An 18633-nucleotide genomic window follows, 5' to 3' on the forward strand; every position below is an offset into this window, starting at 1 on the left:
TTCAGAGGAACAACTGGTAAAATAGCTTACTAAGACAAAGCTATTTGTAAGTATTAGGAGCCAGTGAGTGTCTATGTAAGAGGCACTTAGTTCTGTTTACCTTCGGCCAACAGATGGAAATATTAAGACTTTTAAGAAGCTGTCTTACTGTATGCATGTTATAATTGAGAGACTCAAGATAAGTATGCCCCAAGTTCCTTTACTACTAGAAACGGAGAGATAGTTTTATCTAGCTATAGCGGTACTGTAGCAGATCGCAGGTAACTGATTGCTAAGTTGGGGTAAGCCAGCGACTAATAACTTAGGGTTTTTAGGATCGGATGTAAGTAAAGAATTATCAGAGCACCATTTACTAATACAAATTAAATCATTGTTCCCGACACGGTAAAATGAAGCAAGCAACATCTAAATTTTTCTTCGATGATGAACATGGATCAGTCGCTCGCGGCGCTAGCCCTACAAAGCAGTAGTCCCGAATTATGAGCGAATTTCGTAGCGCTTTTGAATAATCAGTTTGTTTTGCCTTCTAGGCGTCTTTGATATCTAGTTTGAAACATAAAACAACAAAAATTTAGTAGGTTCTAGAAAGCTTTTGATCTAACATCTCTCTCTCTCTTTCACTTCATCATGCAGTAGTCCTTTTTACGATGAAACAAATGCCATTAAATTAAGATAGAAGAGCTGTGTAAGAAGTGTTATTAAGATGGCAGGTGCCTTCCATGAAACTTAGGTAGAACTGAAAAAGGATAGAACTGATCAAAAGTGAGCAAAATAAGTGTTTCTTTTCCCATCCCCCTGTGTTTCGCACACCTTGGGTTGGTGGTTGGGCATAAAGGAGAAAAGGGCAGTCATGTATGCACAGGTTGTCCTCGCTTTAACTCAGGAAAGCGTTTAAAGAACTCGCCTTGAATGTTTGAACACCAGTCTTGACTAGTAAAAATTAAGTGATAAAAACTTGAAAAAGTAATTCTAAAGTCCATTAAAATTAAAAGAAAAAGTCGGATAAGCACTTTGCTTTCACAGAAGAAAGGATGTTGTGTTTCTGGATTAATTACGCCGAAATTTACTTTGTAACTTTTTTTTTTTTCATTTAAAATTTTCCCCATAAAATGAGATCGGTTGGGGGATATATGGGAGTCCATCATACCACTCTTGTGTGCTGACTCCATGTCCTAAGAAATCTTTTCTCAGTTTTTAGCAGTAGTGGGTTTTCGAGGCATAATATATATTATTGAGCAATAAAAAAGATATACTTTGTTTTTCGCTTTTTCCTGATATCATCGGTTTTGAGCCGCGCATTTCACAGTTAAAGCAGGTGCCTTGGATTCGCTCCATTAACTCATCTTCCATTTAATTTATGACGAGAAAATTGATTATTGATGAAACGACTTTTTTGGCAACCATGAATCACTCAAGTCTCATTTATCCAAACTCAAGGGAAATTAAAGCCTCCGCTGATGACACTTCTTAATTCCTCATTTTAAAGTATGGTTAGGAGAATAATATGACTATAGTACTGCAGTTATAACTGAACGTATTGAATGATATCAGTTGAGTAAATACAAATTTATTGTGCTATACTGTATGCTTAACACTCTTCAGGCCAAAAATGAGAATCATTGATTAACGTTCATGTTTTATTTCAGTTCCGCCAAAAGTTTGTTTTAGATAACGTGAAAAATTAATGAGTGATCGTTTGTCGTTCTCAACGACTCAAAATGAGTAAATTTGGAGCGGCACAACCTTAGCTTAATTGGAAGTGTCAATTCCAACATTTATTAAAAGTATGATTTGATGATCGATAGTGAAAAACAAGACGTTTCGGGGCGGAAACATTTTTTCATTAATTAAAAACGAAAGAGATATAAAGAGATATATCTTCAAAGTAGGTTTCTTTGAAAGTAACTTCAAAGTCCCCAAGTGTATCTTCGCTGCTTTTTACTAAAGATCTGCTAAAGGCTCCGTCAAGTTTCTTCATTTAGGTATCATCTGATGATGGCGCAGAATCATTTCTGCACATTTTACAAAGCGAATCTTTTACTCAGTTTGTTATTACACCTATCTCAAGTTCCGCTTTTTGCAAACGAAATTCTGAATAGCGCGAAGATTGAAACGGAAAAAAGAAGTCATCCCCTGCCGCACTGGATAGAAGAGCTACCCGACTCCATCCCCCTCTGGATGAAGATTAGTGCTTCAAAATACCGCGGTTCACCCCAGCAAGTGACCTGTGCGATGGTGAAGATGGCAAAGGCTTTGGAAGACATGAGGGCTGCACGCGCAAGAAACTGTGACAGTTACTTCCGTTGTAGAGGAAGTTTGTTGGCGGCGAAATGCGGAATTTACGCCACATCATTTGCCCGTTACATAAGGTAAGTGTTTTCCTCCTTTTCAATTTAATATTTTTGTTTTTCATTTTGGTAAAATAACCATCATCGGCGGCGTCTTCCTCTTCCTCTTTTCGCCCTCTAAAAGGTCTAGAAAGTTCCTCCTCTAATCAAACATAATCCCTACCATGTATGGTAGTCCAGTGATTCTAGATCAACGGTGTAAAGTTCTGAAAGACAGAGCCATAACTGAATTAAAGAGTCATTTAATAAGACGTAGCTCCTGGTTCATGACCAGCTATACCAAGTATTTTGACGAGACCATAGGTGTACATCAGCAGTTCTTCGTTTTCATATTGAAAAGGAATATCTTACAAAACACTGAACTAATAAGGAAATGCCGTAGGCTGCGCGCGGTTTCACAAGACATTCCTCTTGCAGTGCACCAGCATTAAAATCACGCAAACAAAGGGATAAAAAGCAAACTCAATAACAATCTCGGGAAAACATGAAATTAAAATCGACTGAAAACTGAAACGATCAGTGTTACTTCCTTGCTTAGTTCATATTAAACCGGGAGGTTTACTTAAAAAAAAAAAAAAAAAAAAGCGTCCAGTCAAACTGCAGCTCAAAGGGAGCATTTCCAAAAGATTCCTGTGACAAACGACGGAACCTCGATGGGAATTTTTTCAATCTTTTTAATGCTGAAGACTAAAGCTACCTAAAGCTACAAGAGCGCATTTTAAGGGTAGCATTAAGTTTCCTCGGAGCGTTGAACATATCTCTATTGACGGCACATCATGGACACTGACGAATGTTTAGGGCAAAGGATCAGGAACATTTATGTGCGTATAAGTTGAGCAAATGATAGGGATAGACTAAGTTTGGCTCGTTCTCTACAAACTGGCCTTCACGCTAGAATCTTAGTCACGTGTATCAAAAAAATTCAGAATCTCCAACGTTTTAGTCTCCCTCCCATCCAAAAAACGGCTGCGAGGGAGACTACCAATGTTTTAGACGTCCGGAAAGTGATTTGGAAGTTAAGCAAGGCCAGTCAGTTAGGTTTGAGGTTGAAGAGCAATACCTGGTGTAGAACTTGCAAGGAAGCTGAGATAGTGCTATGACTGACCGTTCGAGGTAGTAGACTGGAGCGACGAGCTGAGGAAGCGAATTGAAGCCAGCTCGCAATTAGATGAAACTGAGTATCCAATAATGTATTGCTGGTTTTCAGTGTCACGCCATTCAAAATAGATCAAAATAAAAATCAAAGCCGTTCAATAGATAAAGTCCAGAATCTGGGAAATGAAAGGAGGTAAATATGCAAAGACTCTCGCCAAGATTCAGGTCAGAGGAATATTTCGTATACGAGATATCCAAAGAAATGTTTTACCCAAACTTATAGAGATTTGTATGGAGACGTCATGTTGGTGCTCATCCGGATGAGCACCAACATGGCGGACGGAAACTAACAGAAACATCTGTTGCCGAGTTTTGCTACAAAATTGTGAATTTATTCTTCGATGAACTTATAAACATTGAAGTAACATTATGCGTGTGTGGGTGCGTGCGTGCGTGTTTGTGTTTTAATGAATAACAAAGCTACATTAGAATAAAGTCAATCCTGTTAAAGGGCCATAATTAGTTTTCTATAATGTGCCCTTCTTAAGATTCTAACTTTCTTTTTTTTATTATGTACACGTAGTTTAATCAACCTTGTACTAATTGATATTGTACAACTAATGTATTATCTATAGGATGGAGTAAAAATAAAATACAAAATACAATACAAAGTCATACTTATTCTAATACATATACTGTTTAGATAGCAATAAGTCATTTTTTTAACCTACATGACAACTCTCTTGGCCGTCATGTAAATGACGCATCCCGATAAAGCTTAGAAATTCAAGCGTACTTTATCACAAACCCAAGAACCCTTTTGAAGCGAAAATTTGCATGAAAATTAGCTTTCAGCTGCTCTAATACATCGTAAAAGTAAAATCTCGATAGGATCGACAGTTTTGAAGTTTGAATCTTTAGTGACGTCAATTGATATACCAGCATACCAGCCGAGTAATGTCTTTCAATGTAACCCTGCTTCAGATGCTTCTTCCAAGTAGTAATAGCACTTGCTATAAAATAGCAGTAAAGACACGAAAACAGAAGCAAAAGACAGACAAAAGTGCGGAGAGCTCAAAGGGTGACAGCCATAATTGTGGTATGCATACATCAAGCAGAAAAACTGAAAGAGATGGAAGGCGCTGACTATTCTTGCAATGACTTCATCGTACAGCTCACCACTAAGGTCGCACATGACGTGACAAAAGTAGATGGTTGATACAGATAACCTTCTGCAATAGCTTTTGTTGCACAAAGATTTGTCGAAACATCCTTTTTTAATAAAGAATTCCGTCAAACCACCCCAGTTTACCCAGGCGTCAACTCTCCCGCAGACTTGGGTATCGTCACAGACTTCAAAGTCTTTTTTCTTCCTGTCACAATCTACACGCCCGAGCTTTGTTGACGAACAGTATTCGCAGTATTTGCGGCTGTTTCCTGCAAAATAAAGCACAACACGGTGCTACGTCAAAAGTTAGTCTGTTTGAGTTTTGGTGGGAAAAAGTGAAATTACGGCCAAGAGACGGCTCAATAGCTCTACTTAGAATTTTGAATATGATGGTTAAACTGGTGTTTGTTCATACAAGAAATAACAAATATCCCATGAATGTAAACAATTCAGGTTTTACACTATATACAGAACAGCTGACATGGTCACATGTTCATTTGTTCGAGAAGTTGTAATTGCCCCCGCAGGGATTTCGCCACGAGAAGGCGCTTTTTTTTTATCACGAGGAGACATCTGAAGTGACTCGCGCGTATATATGTTGTAGTTAATTTTTCATTTCAGGTAATTTTTATTTTTTCTTTTGTTTAAACTTCATTAGCATACATTACCATACCCAAAAACAAAAGGAAAACAAAAATTACCTGAGATAAAAAATTAAGTACAACATATATAGAAAGGTACTTACAGTTGAAATTTGCACTCAGCATACCGGAAAAATCTCCATTTGTTTGATCTGCGCTCAAGTTAAACAGAATAGCGAAAAATTCCAACTTCTAATCAGATCTTTTATTATGGTGCCACTGAGGAGAAAAATTTCACAACAAACTTACAATCTTTAAAGGGGGAAGAATTTTCTCCTGCACTTGCCCGACAAGTTTGCCGAGCAGGCGTAATAAACAGCCACGCACACAATTTCGCGCTTTTGCTTTTTCACGAAGATTATTTGAAATTAACTGTTGACATTTCTATGTGTAAAATAAAATGAAAAGTGGAATACTTTATGATTATGATCTATCAAATGTTAAATTTTTTCAGAAGAATAACTTTTTTCATCCCGAGATGATCCTGTTCATTATTTCAACTGGGTAATAAGTTGTTTTATGTAAATTCATCCAGATTTATTTTGGACAATTTTTTATTTCGACGGCTCATAAAGGTGGCTTTAAATCTCTCCAATATTGGCGTTCAGCAGACGGGTAGGAGCTGCAAAGGAGCGGCGTATAAACGGACAAAAAAAAATCGCTTTCAGTTATTTATGATCCATGATTAGAGCCGCGAGAAATTTGAGAAAGATTTCAACTACTTGACATTTCAACAGTTTGACAGCCGAAATCTAATCATCGTATCTCAAACGTGCCAAAGGTGGGCGGAAGAGGGTCGCTAAAGAAATGATTACCGGCTCTCTCTCCTTTCCTTGTTCCTTTTTCCTGCTCCGCCAACCTTTCACGTGCCTTTTTCTCTGGCGTCTTCCCCACTATCTCAGAGCCTGGAACTGGCTATGCTACCTCTCGTCATGTCACGGAACCACTAAAGAACAACTAAACGAGACTCATTAAGATTTTAGTCTCCGTATTTTCTCGAATAAGCGCCCACGCTCAAATAAGCGCCCTCTCTAGAATAAGCGCTCTCCCATGGGCCATAACATCAAACAAACGTTGCTCTCGAATAAGCGCCCCCTTCCCATTACTTTCTTAAATAGTAGTCGAATAGTTGGGATACAAGAGGAATGCGATGATCTTCATACTACTGACGAGGATGATCTCGAAGATGATGAGATAATCGACATTTATAAACGTGCCTGCCGATACATTACTGCGAAGTGAATAATGAGACTACAGTACGCTTGATTACCAACCACTGTTTTAATGAACGAAAGCATTTTACCCCAAATAGTTGACACTTATAGTTTACATTGATATTGTTGTAGTGCTTGCTTTTGTATTTCTATTTTTAAAAGATTTAGCTAAAATATAATTACAGGTCGTTGGAAGAAAAAGAAAAAGTGCCTTTCTTGATTAAGCGCCCTCCAGTTCCGAGAAGGGCCCCTCTTTTTAGCCGAGATTTTGTGTTTTCTTAAGTGCGCTTGCCTATAACAAACTTGCCAACTGCAATTCACTACACATGTGACGTGCCAATTAACATCCATAATGTTCGTAAGAGAGCTACAAAAAATTTTACATACTCCAAGCACAAACACTGAACGCGGGATGTTAAACACAAAACTAAAAGAAAAAACTCATAAAAGTATAAACAATACTGAAAATTTAAAATTTCTCCCCCAAATAGATTTTTTTTCTTGAAATAAGGAACCTATCCTTTAATATCATTATCATAGCTTTTCTTTTCACTAGTTTTTCCTGAAAATTTGAACTTACTGTTTTATAATCATTTCACTGTTCATAGTTTTGTAGGGGGTAGGTTTTGGGGGGTACTTCCCAATTATAGGCTAACGGGGATGTGCCGCTGGATGGGGTCGCATTTTTACGACTGGATTGACTAAGAAAGGGGTTTCAATCGAGTTACTAGAATGGGGGGTCCCACATTTTCGGGATTTTAGGGGTAAGAATATTGCGGTAATTAGGGACTTCAAACCGTGAGGATTTTTACTACATTAAATGCAACAAATGTGCTAGCTCCTTTCAGGATGACCTTGATAAAAGGCTTTATAAGGTAAATGCATCAACAGAAAGTGACTAAATATGAAATTACATTTACCCAAAAGTGACGAATATGTGGTCTATAACTGACCACAGAGTTGACTATAATGGGAGACTATAATGAGAGACTAGCGGCACATACCCAGCAAAAACTTACTCAAGTAACCCCCCCCCCCACCCTCCGGGGGCCCCACGCATCGTCTATACCATTCATGAATAGTCCGTTTGACACTCTACACAGGAAGTTTAGGCAGTGTTTACACTTAGTGCCCAGGCACGGTGCCGGTCCCGTGTACGGTACTCACTGGGCACTAATGTGAACACACCCTTACCAAAAGTACCCACGCTTGAATTCCGGCACGGTGCCGGTGCCTATTTCCCTTCGTTGCGATTTTAAACGGTCGATGCCACTACCGGTAACCAAGGCTTAATAATAATACGTTTTTGATTTGTAGTCTTAGAAAGACGGAAGTTGAAGCACAAGTTGAATTTACGTTAAAAGTTATGGAAAGTGCTAGGGTCACCTGTTGTTTATGTATCAGTTAAGAAAAACAGTTTGTTAGTTAACGTACTCAAATTTTTCGGAATTTTAGCGGGTCGGTGTGGTAGTGCAGTGGTAAGGGAGAGAGATAGGGATACGAAAGCTCCGGGTTCGACCCTAGCTGCCTTGCGATTTTCTTTCTTTTTAAAAGAAACACTCTCAACAACAGGTAAAAAATTTTCTAAGCGTCTTAAAAATGGCAGCTACCGTTTACGAAAAGGACAACTGCGGTGCCGGGCCGTGCCTGAGTACAAGGTATTGACCTTGTACTCAGGCACAAAAGTGGACACTGGGTCCCTGCGTGCAAACCGTTTTCAATTTGTTAGTTCTGTGGCAGTCCACTTCTTTGTTCTCGGAGCTAAGCTCATGTTTAAAAACGGCGGCTGTCAGGGCGAAATGGAGTAACTATGTACACAGTCACATATTGGGTACTCAGTGTGAACACAGCTTGTGTCAGTAACCAGGCACTGGTTCCTCAGGTCCCCGAGCACCAAGTGCAGACAGCCCCTTAGAATGTCTGCGACGCAGGCTAGTTTTATGTAGTCTGTGTGCGTACGTTTGATTTTCGAACGTTCGATTATGTGCGATTGGTTTAAAAAGTGTTCGATTTCTGATCATTCGATTGTGCTCGATTGGCAAAAGGTTAGGGTGAGTTTGATTATATTCGATTACCGAACCCAATCGAAGTCAATCGAACGATTGGAGTTCGATTGGGTTCGATTACCAAACGTGCGATTGGTGCGATTGACTTCGCCGGGAAATTTAGAAACGAAAATTATTTCGCGCATTCTTCCATTTCTTCTGGATCAATAACCGTTTCTTTTCGATAAAAATATGCATGTAATATTTAGATACGATCCTATGGACCAGATGCGGCATGCCTATGGACATAGCTCTTAGACATGCTCTGGCTAGCGTGACAAAAATGTTAAAAACCCGACCTTTGCTTCTCGCAATGAATAACAGTTCGATTATTTTCGTTCTCCTAAGAACTGACGAAAACATTCCTTCCAAACAAAAATTCGCGCAAATAGAGAGAAGAGAGAGTTAAATTATGGAAAGAAAAAATGTGGAAGTCCTGCGGACAAGTGTTGACAAAGTGGATACGCGGATACGTAGTGACTGAGTATCCGCGTATCCACTTATCTTTTGAGGTTGCTTTAAAGCGGCAGGGTATAAGTCAAAACGGAGGTCGAAATAAAGTTTGTCTGATGCATGCGAGAAAAGGCTCTAAAATATGTGAAAGTGAGTGGACCCATTAGATCTCATCGATCCCGACTTTCTTTACGAACAACAAACAGAGCATTGAAGTATCGAAGTAAATCATTAACACAAGACACCCCCCCTGACAAGACAAAACAGATCGTGTCAATTAGTGTCCAAGCATGCTTGATAACAACTTACCAACTGAAATGATGCACAGAAGAAAGTAAACTGAGGCGAGAACAGACAGAATCTTCATTTTGTAAGCATTCTGCGCTTTAACTCCGATCCAGAGGATGGGAGGAAACGCATTTGTTTCGGAAACTATGTTTTTTAGTGTCAAGATCCAAATACTCAAATAAATAACGCAACGATAAAAACGGTCAGTAGTTCATGTATGACCCCATGAAATGTCCTAACAGCCCGGTGCCATGTATGTTGTGGGCACAGAAGTGTAATGTAGTCACTGTAGTAAGTGTGGTAGCTGTAGTGTAGCTGTAGTAGCTGTAGTAAGTGTAGTAGCTGTAGTAGCTATAGTAGCTGTAGTAGCTGTAGTAAGTGTAGTAGCTGTAGCAAGTGTAATAAGTGTAGTAGCTGTAGTAAGTGTAGTAGCTATAGCTGTCAGTAGAAAATACAGCAGCTGCAGAAAGTGTAGAAGCTGTAGTAAGTGTAGTAAGTAGAGCAAGTAATAAATCGCTTAATTCTCTACTACACTTACTATAGCCACTACAGCTCCCGGGGGGGGGGGGGGGTACTTTAGGAATTTCTGGGTGGGGATGTGCCGCTGGGACCCTGGAACCCTTAACCTATACCAGAGCTAGTTCAGCTGAATTTTGCTACCCTATACTAGAGTGAACTCCCCAAATCCCCCCTATCCTAGAGCAGCTGTTTCCCTTGTCCAGATAAAATCTTCAACCAACTGATCAGTTTCCTGAAAAATGATACCCTATTCTAGACCCAAACGCTCTGATTTATATACCCTATCCTAGAGTAAACTGCCTGAAAACCATACCCTTCACAGCGGCACATACCTATATAGCCCATATATGGCAGTACCCCCCTCCCCCGGCTACAGCTATTACAGCTACTATAGTTACTATAGCTACTACACTTACTACAGCGACTACAGCTCTTACTACAGCTACTACAGCAACCACTCTTACTACAGCTACTACTAACAGCTACTACACTTACTACAGCTACTACACCTACTACAGCTACTACAAATACTACACTTCTGTACCTACGACTTACATGGCACTGGGCTGTCAGGACATTTCATGGGGTCATACTTCTGTACGTACAGCTACATTTGCCATAACATGGCACTGCGCTGTGAGGACATTTCATGGGGTCATTAATGAACTACTGACCATAAAAACAGTGATAAAAATGCTTAAACAATATTTTACTTTGACCTCACTGGGATGAGGCAGATCTGAAAATAGGAATGGATTTTATGCAGGCCGGGTCTGAAAGTGGGACTAGGTGAGGTCTGAACACGGGTGTATAATGGCAAGTTTTTGGTCAGGGCCAAGACATTCCGAGAAGAAACCCCCGCAGCTTTAATTCTAACGGCCGGATGCTGGGCGCAGTTAAGTCGGTTCTGGTCGCAGTCGAGGCCCGGGTCGAGGGTGTTGAAGGTCAGAATTTTGCGCTTTGAGAAAAACACTGAGTGATAATCAATATGACTTTTGAGCAAGTCAGATCTGAATCTGCAAAATGGTTGAAAAAATTCGGAAAAACACCGTAGACGGCAGACTAATCTCAAAGGTGAAAAAATTATGAGGAAAAAAATCAAAACAACAACAACAACAACAACAAGGACTAAAAACAACAGCAACCGTCAACAATGTTACTTAATAACCTTGAAATAGTAAAAAAAGTCAAAATAGAGAGTGTTTAATTAAATTGTAAGACGAGCATTCTTCAGCGATTTCAATCAAAATGAACTGGTTAATTGTTCCTCTGTTAGCCCACATTTTGTCAACATTTTTACCGGTTTGCAGTTGTCATTTTATACATCTCAACCTATCAGTGGGAAAGACAGTTAAAGTAACAAGAAATGGTCATGATTCTGGTAATGTGATCTCAGATGCAGGTTTTACGTTTTGCTTGGTAAATAAGTTCTAACAGGCAAGAGAATGTATCAGTGAAATCTCAGATTCATGATGATAATAAATTTCAAGCTTTGATGAAATGTCAATTTCGTTTTATCCCCTAGTTATCAATTCAAAATTGACTGGACAAAAAACCCGACAATTTGACAAACAATTAAAACAACTGCTAAACAGGCGGATTGAAACGCACCAATGACGTTTAGAGTCTTCAGCTAATAACATTACGTCTTAAGTGACAGACGACCATTAACATCGAGACTTATTTAATTGACCACTCCAGAAAATACCATAACATACCATAGTACTCTTTGTTGGTCACTCCAAAATTTTGCATAAGTAATGTCTTCAGTTTCTCTTGGTAGTTAAAATGGCCCCAGGAGAAACTGAAAACAATGCTTATGCGAAATTTTGAAGTAAGCAACGAAGGGTGTTATGGTACGTTATCATGGTATTTTCTGGAGAGGTCAGTTGTCCAATCAGGTCAATAACCAGAGTTTAATACCATCAACTGACGTATAGCCTGCGTAGCAAGCGCCGGTTGCTATTTTTTTACAGAGCGCGCGAGGAGAACGCCTCGCATGTTACCTACTGTTCCTATTCTTCCAACTTATATAAAAGTTGGTGGCAAATTGATCTACCCTAAGTCATCTTGTAAGTAGGATAAAGTGAGGAAATTGGCATGAACCTATCAACTTTCTAATCTGAAGTCAAATTGCGTCCTTTCCTACACTATATTCAAGTAGAGTGTTGCTTCGTGACTGACTAATGTAAACACTTTATAAACTGATTGTTATTTTATCAACAGTTATAAGCCGCAGTGGCGCAAAGGAGTCATGGACAAGTACTATGACAGTCGGGCAGATAAATTTGGCTTATCAGGAGGGAACTGCCTAAGGCAATATAAGTACGGGACACTTGGAACAGCTCATGAATGTAGCCTACCCTGGTATTACCACAAATGAATACACAGTCACTTAAATCGAAAATCGAAACTGACGACAGCTTAATCAGTATATTTTTAGTAACAATTCCATGTTTATGTATACAGCTATTTGGAGAAAGGTTGACGCCAAAAAAGTGCACGCGACAATCCCGAAACGTAATATGGGATATAATCATTACACCGTACTTAACGACTGTAGCTGTCGAACCTACTTTCTTTGCTTTCCTTTAGCACTTGCAAACATATGTCCCTGGCCTCCCGTGCCATTCTTTCAAATGTTTTTGTAGAAGAGTGAACTCAAAACCACCCACAATACCTTTCGGAATTGTCAAGTGCACTTTTTCCGACAACCTTTCTCGAAATAGCTGTATAACCAGGCCTATGCGGACCTAATAGAAATGTATATTTGTTAACTGATACAGCCATTTACATGACATGTGAGTTTATTGCATGTACAAGATCAAAGTAAAGTCACAATGACACACAATGTTGTATCCTCTTACTTATGTTCCATGGAGATATTTTTCAAAGCGCGTGATTGCGTGATTGGGAAACTTTTTGTTGGCTTTTCAGTCTCCTCAGTGTAAGGGAATCTAAGACAGTCTTGGATTCTGAATTCCCCGCAGTGGATTCCGGATTCCAAAGCCAAGGATTCCGGATTCCGGATTTAAATTTGCACTAATTTTGCTCGACAGGCCAGAAACGAAAAGAAAAATACATTAAGTAGGGTTATAGAAATCTGAAAAATAGCCCTGAGGATAGTGATTTATCAGGTGGATAGCGTTATAATCTTCACCTTTTTGAACAACTGGGGCCTGGGCAGCCTGGAGATTAGAAGCCTGGCCCAGGTAGTTCAAACGTTGGATTAAGCGCTGCTATCCACCAGATAATTCCCTATTCAGTGGATAAGTATTAGGGAAACCAATTACTAACCAAAGGATAGAGTTTTATCCAGTGGGCAGCCGGTTATCTATCTTTTGAACAACTGGGGCCTGGTGATCAGTTAAAAGTTTAAAATATTTAGCTTCTTTTACAAAGCAGCTGCTGTTGCGCGTCAGAACGGCACGTACACGGCTAAAAAAGCGGTTAATAACTTTTCTCAGTAAAATGATTTTAAAAATTCATCATTGTTTGTTTGTCGCTGTTGACAGGTGGACTTTTTTTCTCTGTTGATCTTAACTCACACTTGACAATCTTTGGTGTAAACTTTGCAACCGGAATTTCAAATAGCCATTAGTATGACATACACTCTGTCGTTTAAGAAAAGAAAGCACGTATTTCACAATGACTTTAATACTACCGGGTGTAAAGTGGGGCTAATATTGCTCGTTCTACGTCACAGGCTGGTAATTACACTCAACTCTTGCATGTAATAATTAGCATTTGATTACTTGAACGACGCCAGTCAGCATACAGTTGACTAATAAAACTCTTTCAAGGAGAGTTTTTCATTGTCCGGCAGAGGAAAATTTGTTGAAGACAGGAAAATGCTAAGTTTTTCATTACCATTCGTCAGCAGAAGAGACCCACAAATGAACAGAAGGTACTTGTCGACTTAGTTCAACATTTCTATTCTTGTTTGTAGGTTTTAACAGCAGCGTTACATTTCTCGCTCTTAGTCACGCGAACATTTTAGTTCTTATTCCTCAAATGATCTAAGACATGTTGTGCGCTAAACGCTGAGAGTGCCATATATATCATTTCAAGAACATCATCAAGTTTTGTGTCAGAAGTACTGCGGAGAAATGAAAGGTGTCATGCAGACAGGTTTTTTGAGTAGTCACGCCAAAGGTATCGTCAGTTGGGTCTAAAATTAGACCTAAAAAGTCTAACGGCCTGCAAAACCTGTCTCTTAGATTTAAAGGAATATTGCCACACTACGGAACAAGTTATTAGGACTCGGGCGTCGAGTATCATAGCAGTTCAGTTTTCGTCTAGTTTCCATACGGGGTAGTTACAAGGTCGCGATTGCCGTATGTGTACAAGGAAAATAAATATAACACAGACAGCAGATTGGGCAGTTACCAGATCAGTCATTCAAAGTAGACTACAGCTTTTTAGTGGTCAGGTTTTCTAGAAAACGTGCAGCGATTCGTCATAAGTCATCAATGTGCCATTTAGCTCGCAGATCTTGACAATATTTCAGAAAAGAAAGATGAAAAATATTTGCAAACAAAAAGCGAAAGACAAGTGGCACAGACGCCAAACTGACTAATAATTCAAACAAGTTCAAAGCAGCTCAGAATTTAAATTTTTTTTCCGCTTGAGTGGGAGTTCCTTGCTGTTTTTTTTTCTTTTAAATCCGAATGTCATTTTCCATCGCGCGAATTCAGAATAGCGTGGTGTCCAGTATTTATTTTCAAGTTAACTTCAATGGAATTCATTTTTCTTTCAACAGCGATGTTTACATTTCGGGCTTAAAAAATAATTAGTGATATCGACCTTATAGTTAACTGAGCGTATAAAACTCAATACTCCATACTCGCATTCTGCTCTGAAGGACAAAACGTCAAACAATGAACGTACGTTGTTGTTTTTAAAATTCATTGCTGTTGCCAGAGTAACGGGCTTTAACTAGACGTACTTGGAACCTCCCGGAAGCGCGAGGGGAACTCGTGGCCTCGAGATTTCATCCTTCGCCGAAAACATCCGGAACCTGTTACGCAGGCTAATACGGAACCCAGAGTTCTAGCAAAATTACCTATGTGCCACGCTTCTTACTTTTTACTGATAACTTTATGACCGGGCATTGGTGCTAGGCAAGAGAGCATAAAGTGTGCTAGGTTAAAATCTCTTTAGGATGTTTAACTTGAGGCGTTACCATGGAGACAGAATTGGGTGCTCAGTACTGATACACTTTTTTCCAAGAAAAATCACCGGTCATGAAGGTAAACAGAAAATTATCAACTCTGACTGAAGCTTTCAGGTTAGTTTTCCAACTGGACACCACCTGATTGTCTATCCATTAGGTTTTTTCATCTGGCAGTTTTATTACATTTTGTGCAATGGCATAAAATATATAATACTCACCAAACTGATTAAGCTTTTGATTGTGCTATTAAAAACCCATCAATATTATTAAAATGACGGCGAATAACCCTATAGTTAATTCATGAAAGGAGATGCCAGATCAACTGGTTATGGTAGTCCCGGCAACACGAAGTAAAAATACAAGAATTGAGACTTTCGGGTTGTGCTTAACAATACAGTTCAGTCGAAGCTACGAAATAGAATTTCATTGATCGAGATTTTTTTGTGTGTGTTATGTCGAAGAGCCTTAAGGTGAAAGATGAGCAAACGACTTTACCTCTTCATCTGCAGCGCATGTTTGCATATTGATTAATCGATTAATAACTTTTAACATAATTGTTAGGAGTATTTCATAAACTGTCGAAATGTGTCATGGACTTCATGCACTACCATTAATAAATGAGAAAGTCTCTTTTTTTTAAGTAGTTAATCATGCATTTTTTATAATTAACGGCCAGCCCCCAAAGCTGATTCTTATTTTTTACATTTTATTATACCGTGTGTGTTATATATGTTTCTTTTGATAACTAACGTTATTTTTGTGGGTTGATGTTTTTACATTAGTCTTTCACTCTGCTTCTGAACTGGCTGAGAATTGCTTCAAGCTCATGATCACGGAACGAAGAGAATGGAGCCGAACGAAGGTGAGAGAACAATTCAATTCGAATCAAATTTACTTCGCACCTCCGGCACTCCTTTGTGGATATCTATTTAAAAAGATTCACTTCGACGATTATGGCTATTTGGCAAACGCATAACCATGAATACATATCTAACGTTGTATCCTAGCTTTTCTATGGAGGCTTGTATATTTAATACTTTGTACGCTGTCGCATTCATTTTCTGAAAACATGACCCGTCAAGATTACCGTAGCTACCTGCGGGCTGATGTTGAAATTGTGCCTAAACTTGAAAACAAAGAAAATGTATATGTACAGTATATGTAATAACTTTACCAACAGAAATTACAATTACCATTAGCACACGTTTTATCCAAGCTGGATGTATTGTTTTACCTCAAATGTATTTTTTGTTCAGTTTTGCGCAATGGAGAGGTGAAACATAGCAATCTCACCGCACCACAAATGATCAAAAAACCACCCTCACTAACTCCTTCAGTAGAAGAGGGAGATGACGTTAGCGAGGAGGAAGGCCAGGTTACCCCTTTGCCAGGATCAACAGTAGAGCTTGATATAGATAACTGGCCAACGGACGACGAATACCAAGTTCGCATGACGGTAATACCGTCAGTTCAGGTTAGTGACTAAATTCGCCAGTACAGAGCTTCAGAGAGCATTAGCACCAGCTTTCGCAGTCGGCGAGCAAAGCGAGCTGCTTCAGAACGCGCGATAGAGCGACTCTCGTGACTCCCCCGAGTGGAGAGCTTGCTCGAAGGCTATATACAGCTTTTGGCACTGTGATGATTAAGATCTGTTTTTTAGGGTACCTACTATACCATTGGTTAATGCTGCATTTAAACAACGATGACCAATCGGAAAAAAGCTGTTTTTCTCAACTAAAACCTTTCCAAAATTTTCCCGAAAGTTGGTCTCCATCAGACAGACTCCTGTATAATTTTCTGAAGTTATAGCTCTTTGCATAAGATCTTGCAACAAAGTTCTCCTAAAACGCATGCACTTCTCAAACCTGCAACATGCCTTCTTGAAAACTGAAGCAACATATTTTATTTTAATTGGAAATAATTGATTATCTTTTGCTTATTTTGTAAGGACGAAGAAAGAAGAAAGTCTCGCTACTCAGCATATCACGAGCGTCGACCTTATATCCCGCAGCCAGACAATCATCTTTGCTTGGCCATTACTGCAATGATATGTTGCTGTTTTCCGCTAGGAATCGTGGGTTTCATCTGTGCACTCCAGGTACATATATATATATGCTAATCAGCTTCCGTTCGACGCAATTACTATAAAAAACTGCACATGATAAAAGAGTCAAGACTAGATTAAAAATAATAATAAAAAAACACAAGAAACCACTATTCAAATGATTCATCTTTGACTTTAGATTTAAGATAAGGAAATAGAGAACTGCCACATGTATCCTGTCGCAGTTCCAATCTACGACGCTTTGCCTAAATGAAAGGTTGTGTGCCTCAGTTAGTGCTCTTACACGTGTTAGGTGAGTTCGGTCTCTAGAACGCGGGTTGTAATTGTAGTAGTTGCTATAACAGAATGAAAATTATAATCAACACTGAAAACCGTTCAACAGCAACGCCTGAGACGCAGTGGCTTTTAGCCAAAGAGAGTCAAGAGCATCGGAGGGGGAGGATTGCCTCATGGCGATCAAGCATTATTTTGGCAGCCTTGTTTTGCAGATTTCCCATGCGAGTAGATCGGAACGTTTGTCACAGTCATGTTACTAGTTTCCACTGCTACTAGTTTCTACTAGTTTCCATTTAGATTCTGTTTATTTGCTATCCGGAATAATCAGGGTCTCGCGCAGCAAGAGTTATCAGCCTCGACCAATAACAATTAACTTTACCTTGATTATACAGGATAGCACAAGAATCTCATTCAATAATTATTTATAGCATGATTCAATTTGCATGTGTATTCACGGCCTAGTTTCAAATCAAGAGGCGCTCATGGGTACGAGTCAGTTTATTATGGGATAAACGAGACCCACATAGCCAGAAAGAGCACATTGAGGTTCTGAAAAATCTGAAGTTTGGTGTTGATCGGGCCAATATTGAACAAATTAAAATACAACTATTCATAAACTTCAAAATTTTCTAAGAGATGTATGGCTTGCCGGACACATCGTCCGGACGTCCGAATGTTTCTTATAAAAAGTTTTGGAGTTTTTGAATGGCTGTATCTCGTTCAATATAGGCCCGATAAACACCAAACTTAAGAATTTTGTTAATTTCAATGTGCTCTTTCTGACTATATGAGTCGATCGATCTCGTGTTGTTTATTCCATAAAAAAAACCGACTCGTACCCAGCCCCTCTCGATTTGAAACTAGGCAATGTACAGTAACTTGGGGAAAATAAAATTTGCCTCAAAGAAAGTTTTAATGAACGCAATCGACCAGTACTTATTCCCACTCAACTGGGTTGTTATTGGTATTTTTACATTTTAACTCCTCTCCTCTTTAAGGGACCTGAACCACTTTTTATGATATCTTGTAGGTGGATAAAGTATACGATGATGGGAACAGAGAGGGTGCCGTGTGGCGGTCCAAACATGCCAAGTACTGGAGCCTAACAGCAGTTGTCTTTGGAATGCTTGGAATCATCGGAGTCTCTTTCTATTTAATATTTTTTCACCTCGTTCCTGCAGTATCGTGATGATTCTAGATTGGATATGTGCTTTCTGAAGCAGAAATAGAAAAAAGGGACCTCTATGAGAACATGTGTCTTCAGTGGTGTGCCAGTCGAGGACCTGTTCTCTATACATTACGTCACCAAAAAGTTTGGAGAATGTCTCAGCAAGCAAGTCTGCAA

At 39.2% G+C, this 18633-nt stretch overlaps 2 protein-coding genes across 2 annotated transcripts in view; both read left to right on the forward strand.

The window, feature by feature from the left end:
- Positions 1-1611: 1611 nt before the first annotated feature.
- On the forward strand, positions 1612-12622 carry LOC140935128 (uncharacterized). The gene is made up of 2 exons (XM_073384663.1): positions 1612-2369; positions 11998-12622. The coding sequence occupies exons 1-2, from the start codon at positions 1993-1995 to the stop codon at positions 12152-12154; spliced, it is 534 nt and encodes a 177-aa protein (XP_073240764.1). The 5' UTR covers positions 1612-1992; the 3' UTR covers positions 12155-12622.
- An 884-nt stretch (positions 12623-13506) lies between these two features.
- Positions 13507-18633, forward strand: part of LOC140935125 (uncharacterized) — a 6873-nt gene continuing 1746 nt past the window's right edge. Inside the window, exons 1-5 of the mRNA XM_073384659.1 lie at positions 13507-13678; positions 15730-15809; positions 16204-16421; positions 16896-17045; positions 18319-18633. The exon at positions 18319-18633 is cut by the window's right edge and continues 1746 nt beyond it. Coding sequence (XP_073240760.1) covers positions 15794-15809; positions 16204-16421; positions 16896-17045; positions 18319-18477 — 543 coding nt within the window. The 5' untranslated portion in view covers positions 13507-13678; positions 15730-15793 and the 3' untranslated portion in view covers positions 18478-18633. The remainder of the gene's footprint in view (positions 13679-15729; positions 15810-16203; positions 16422-16895; positions 17046-18318) is intronic.

The sequence above is a fragment of the Porites lutea genome, chromosome 4 (genome assembly GCF_958299795.1).
Source record: "Porites lutea chromosome 4, jaPorLute2.1, whole genome shotgun sequence".
NCBI classification, from domain to species: Eukaryota; Metazoa; Cnidaria; class Anthozoa; order Scleractinia; family Poritidae; genus Porites; species Porites lutea.

Coding starts and splice junctions, on each gene's coding strand:
- LOC140935128 (XM_073384663.1), top strand. CDS start 1,993: ATGATGGCGCAGAATCATTTCTGCACATTTTACAAAGCGAATCTTTTA. Junction 2,370..11,997: donor TCATTTGCCCGTTACATAAG/GTAAGTGTTTTC, acceptor TTTTATCAACAG/TTATAAGCCGCAGTGGCGCA.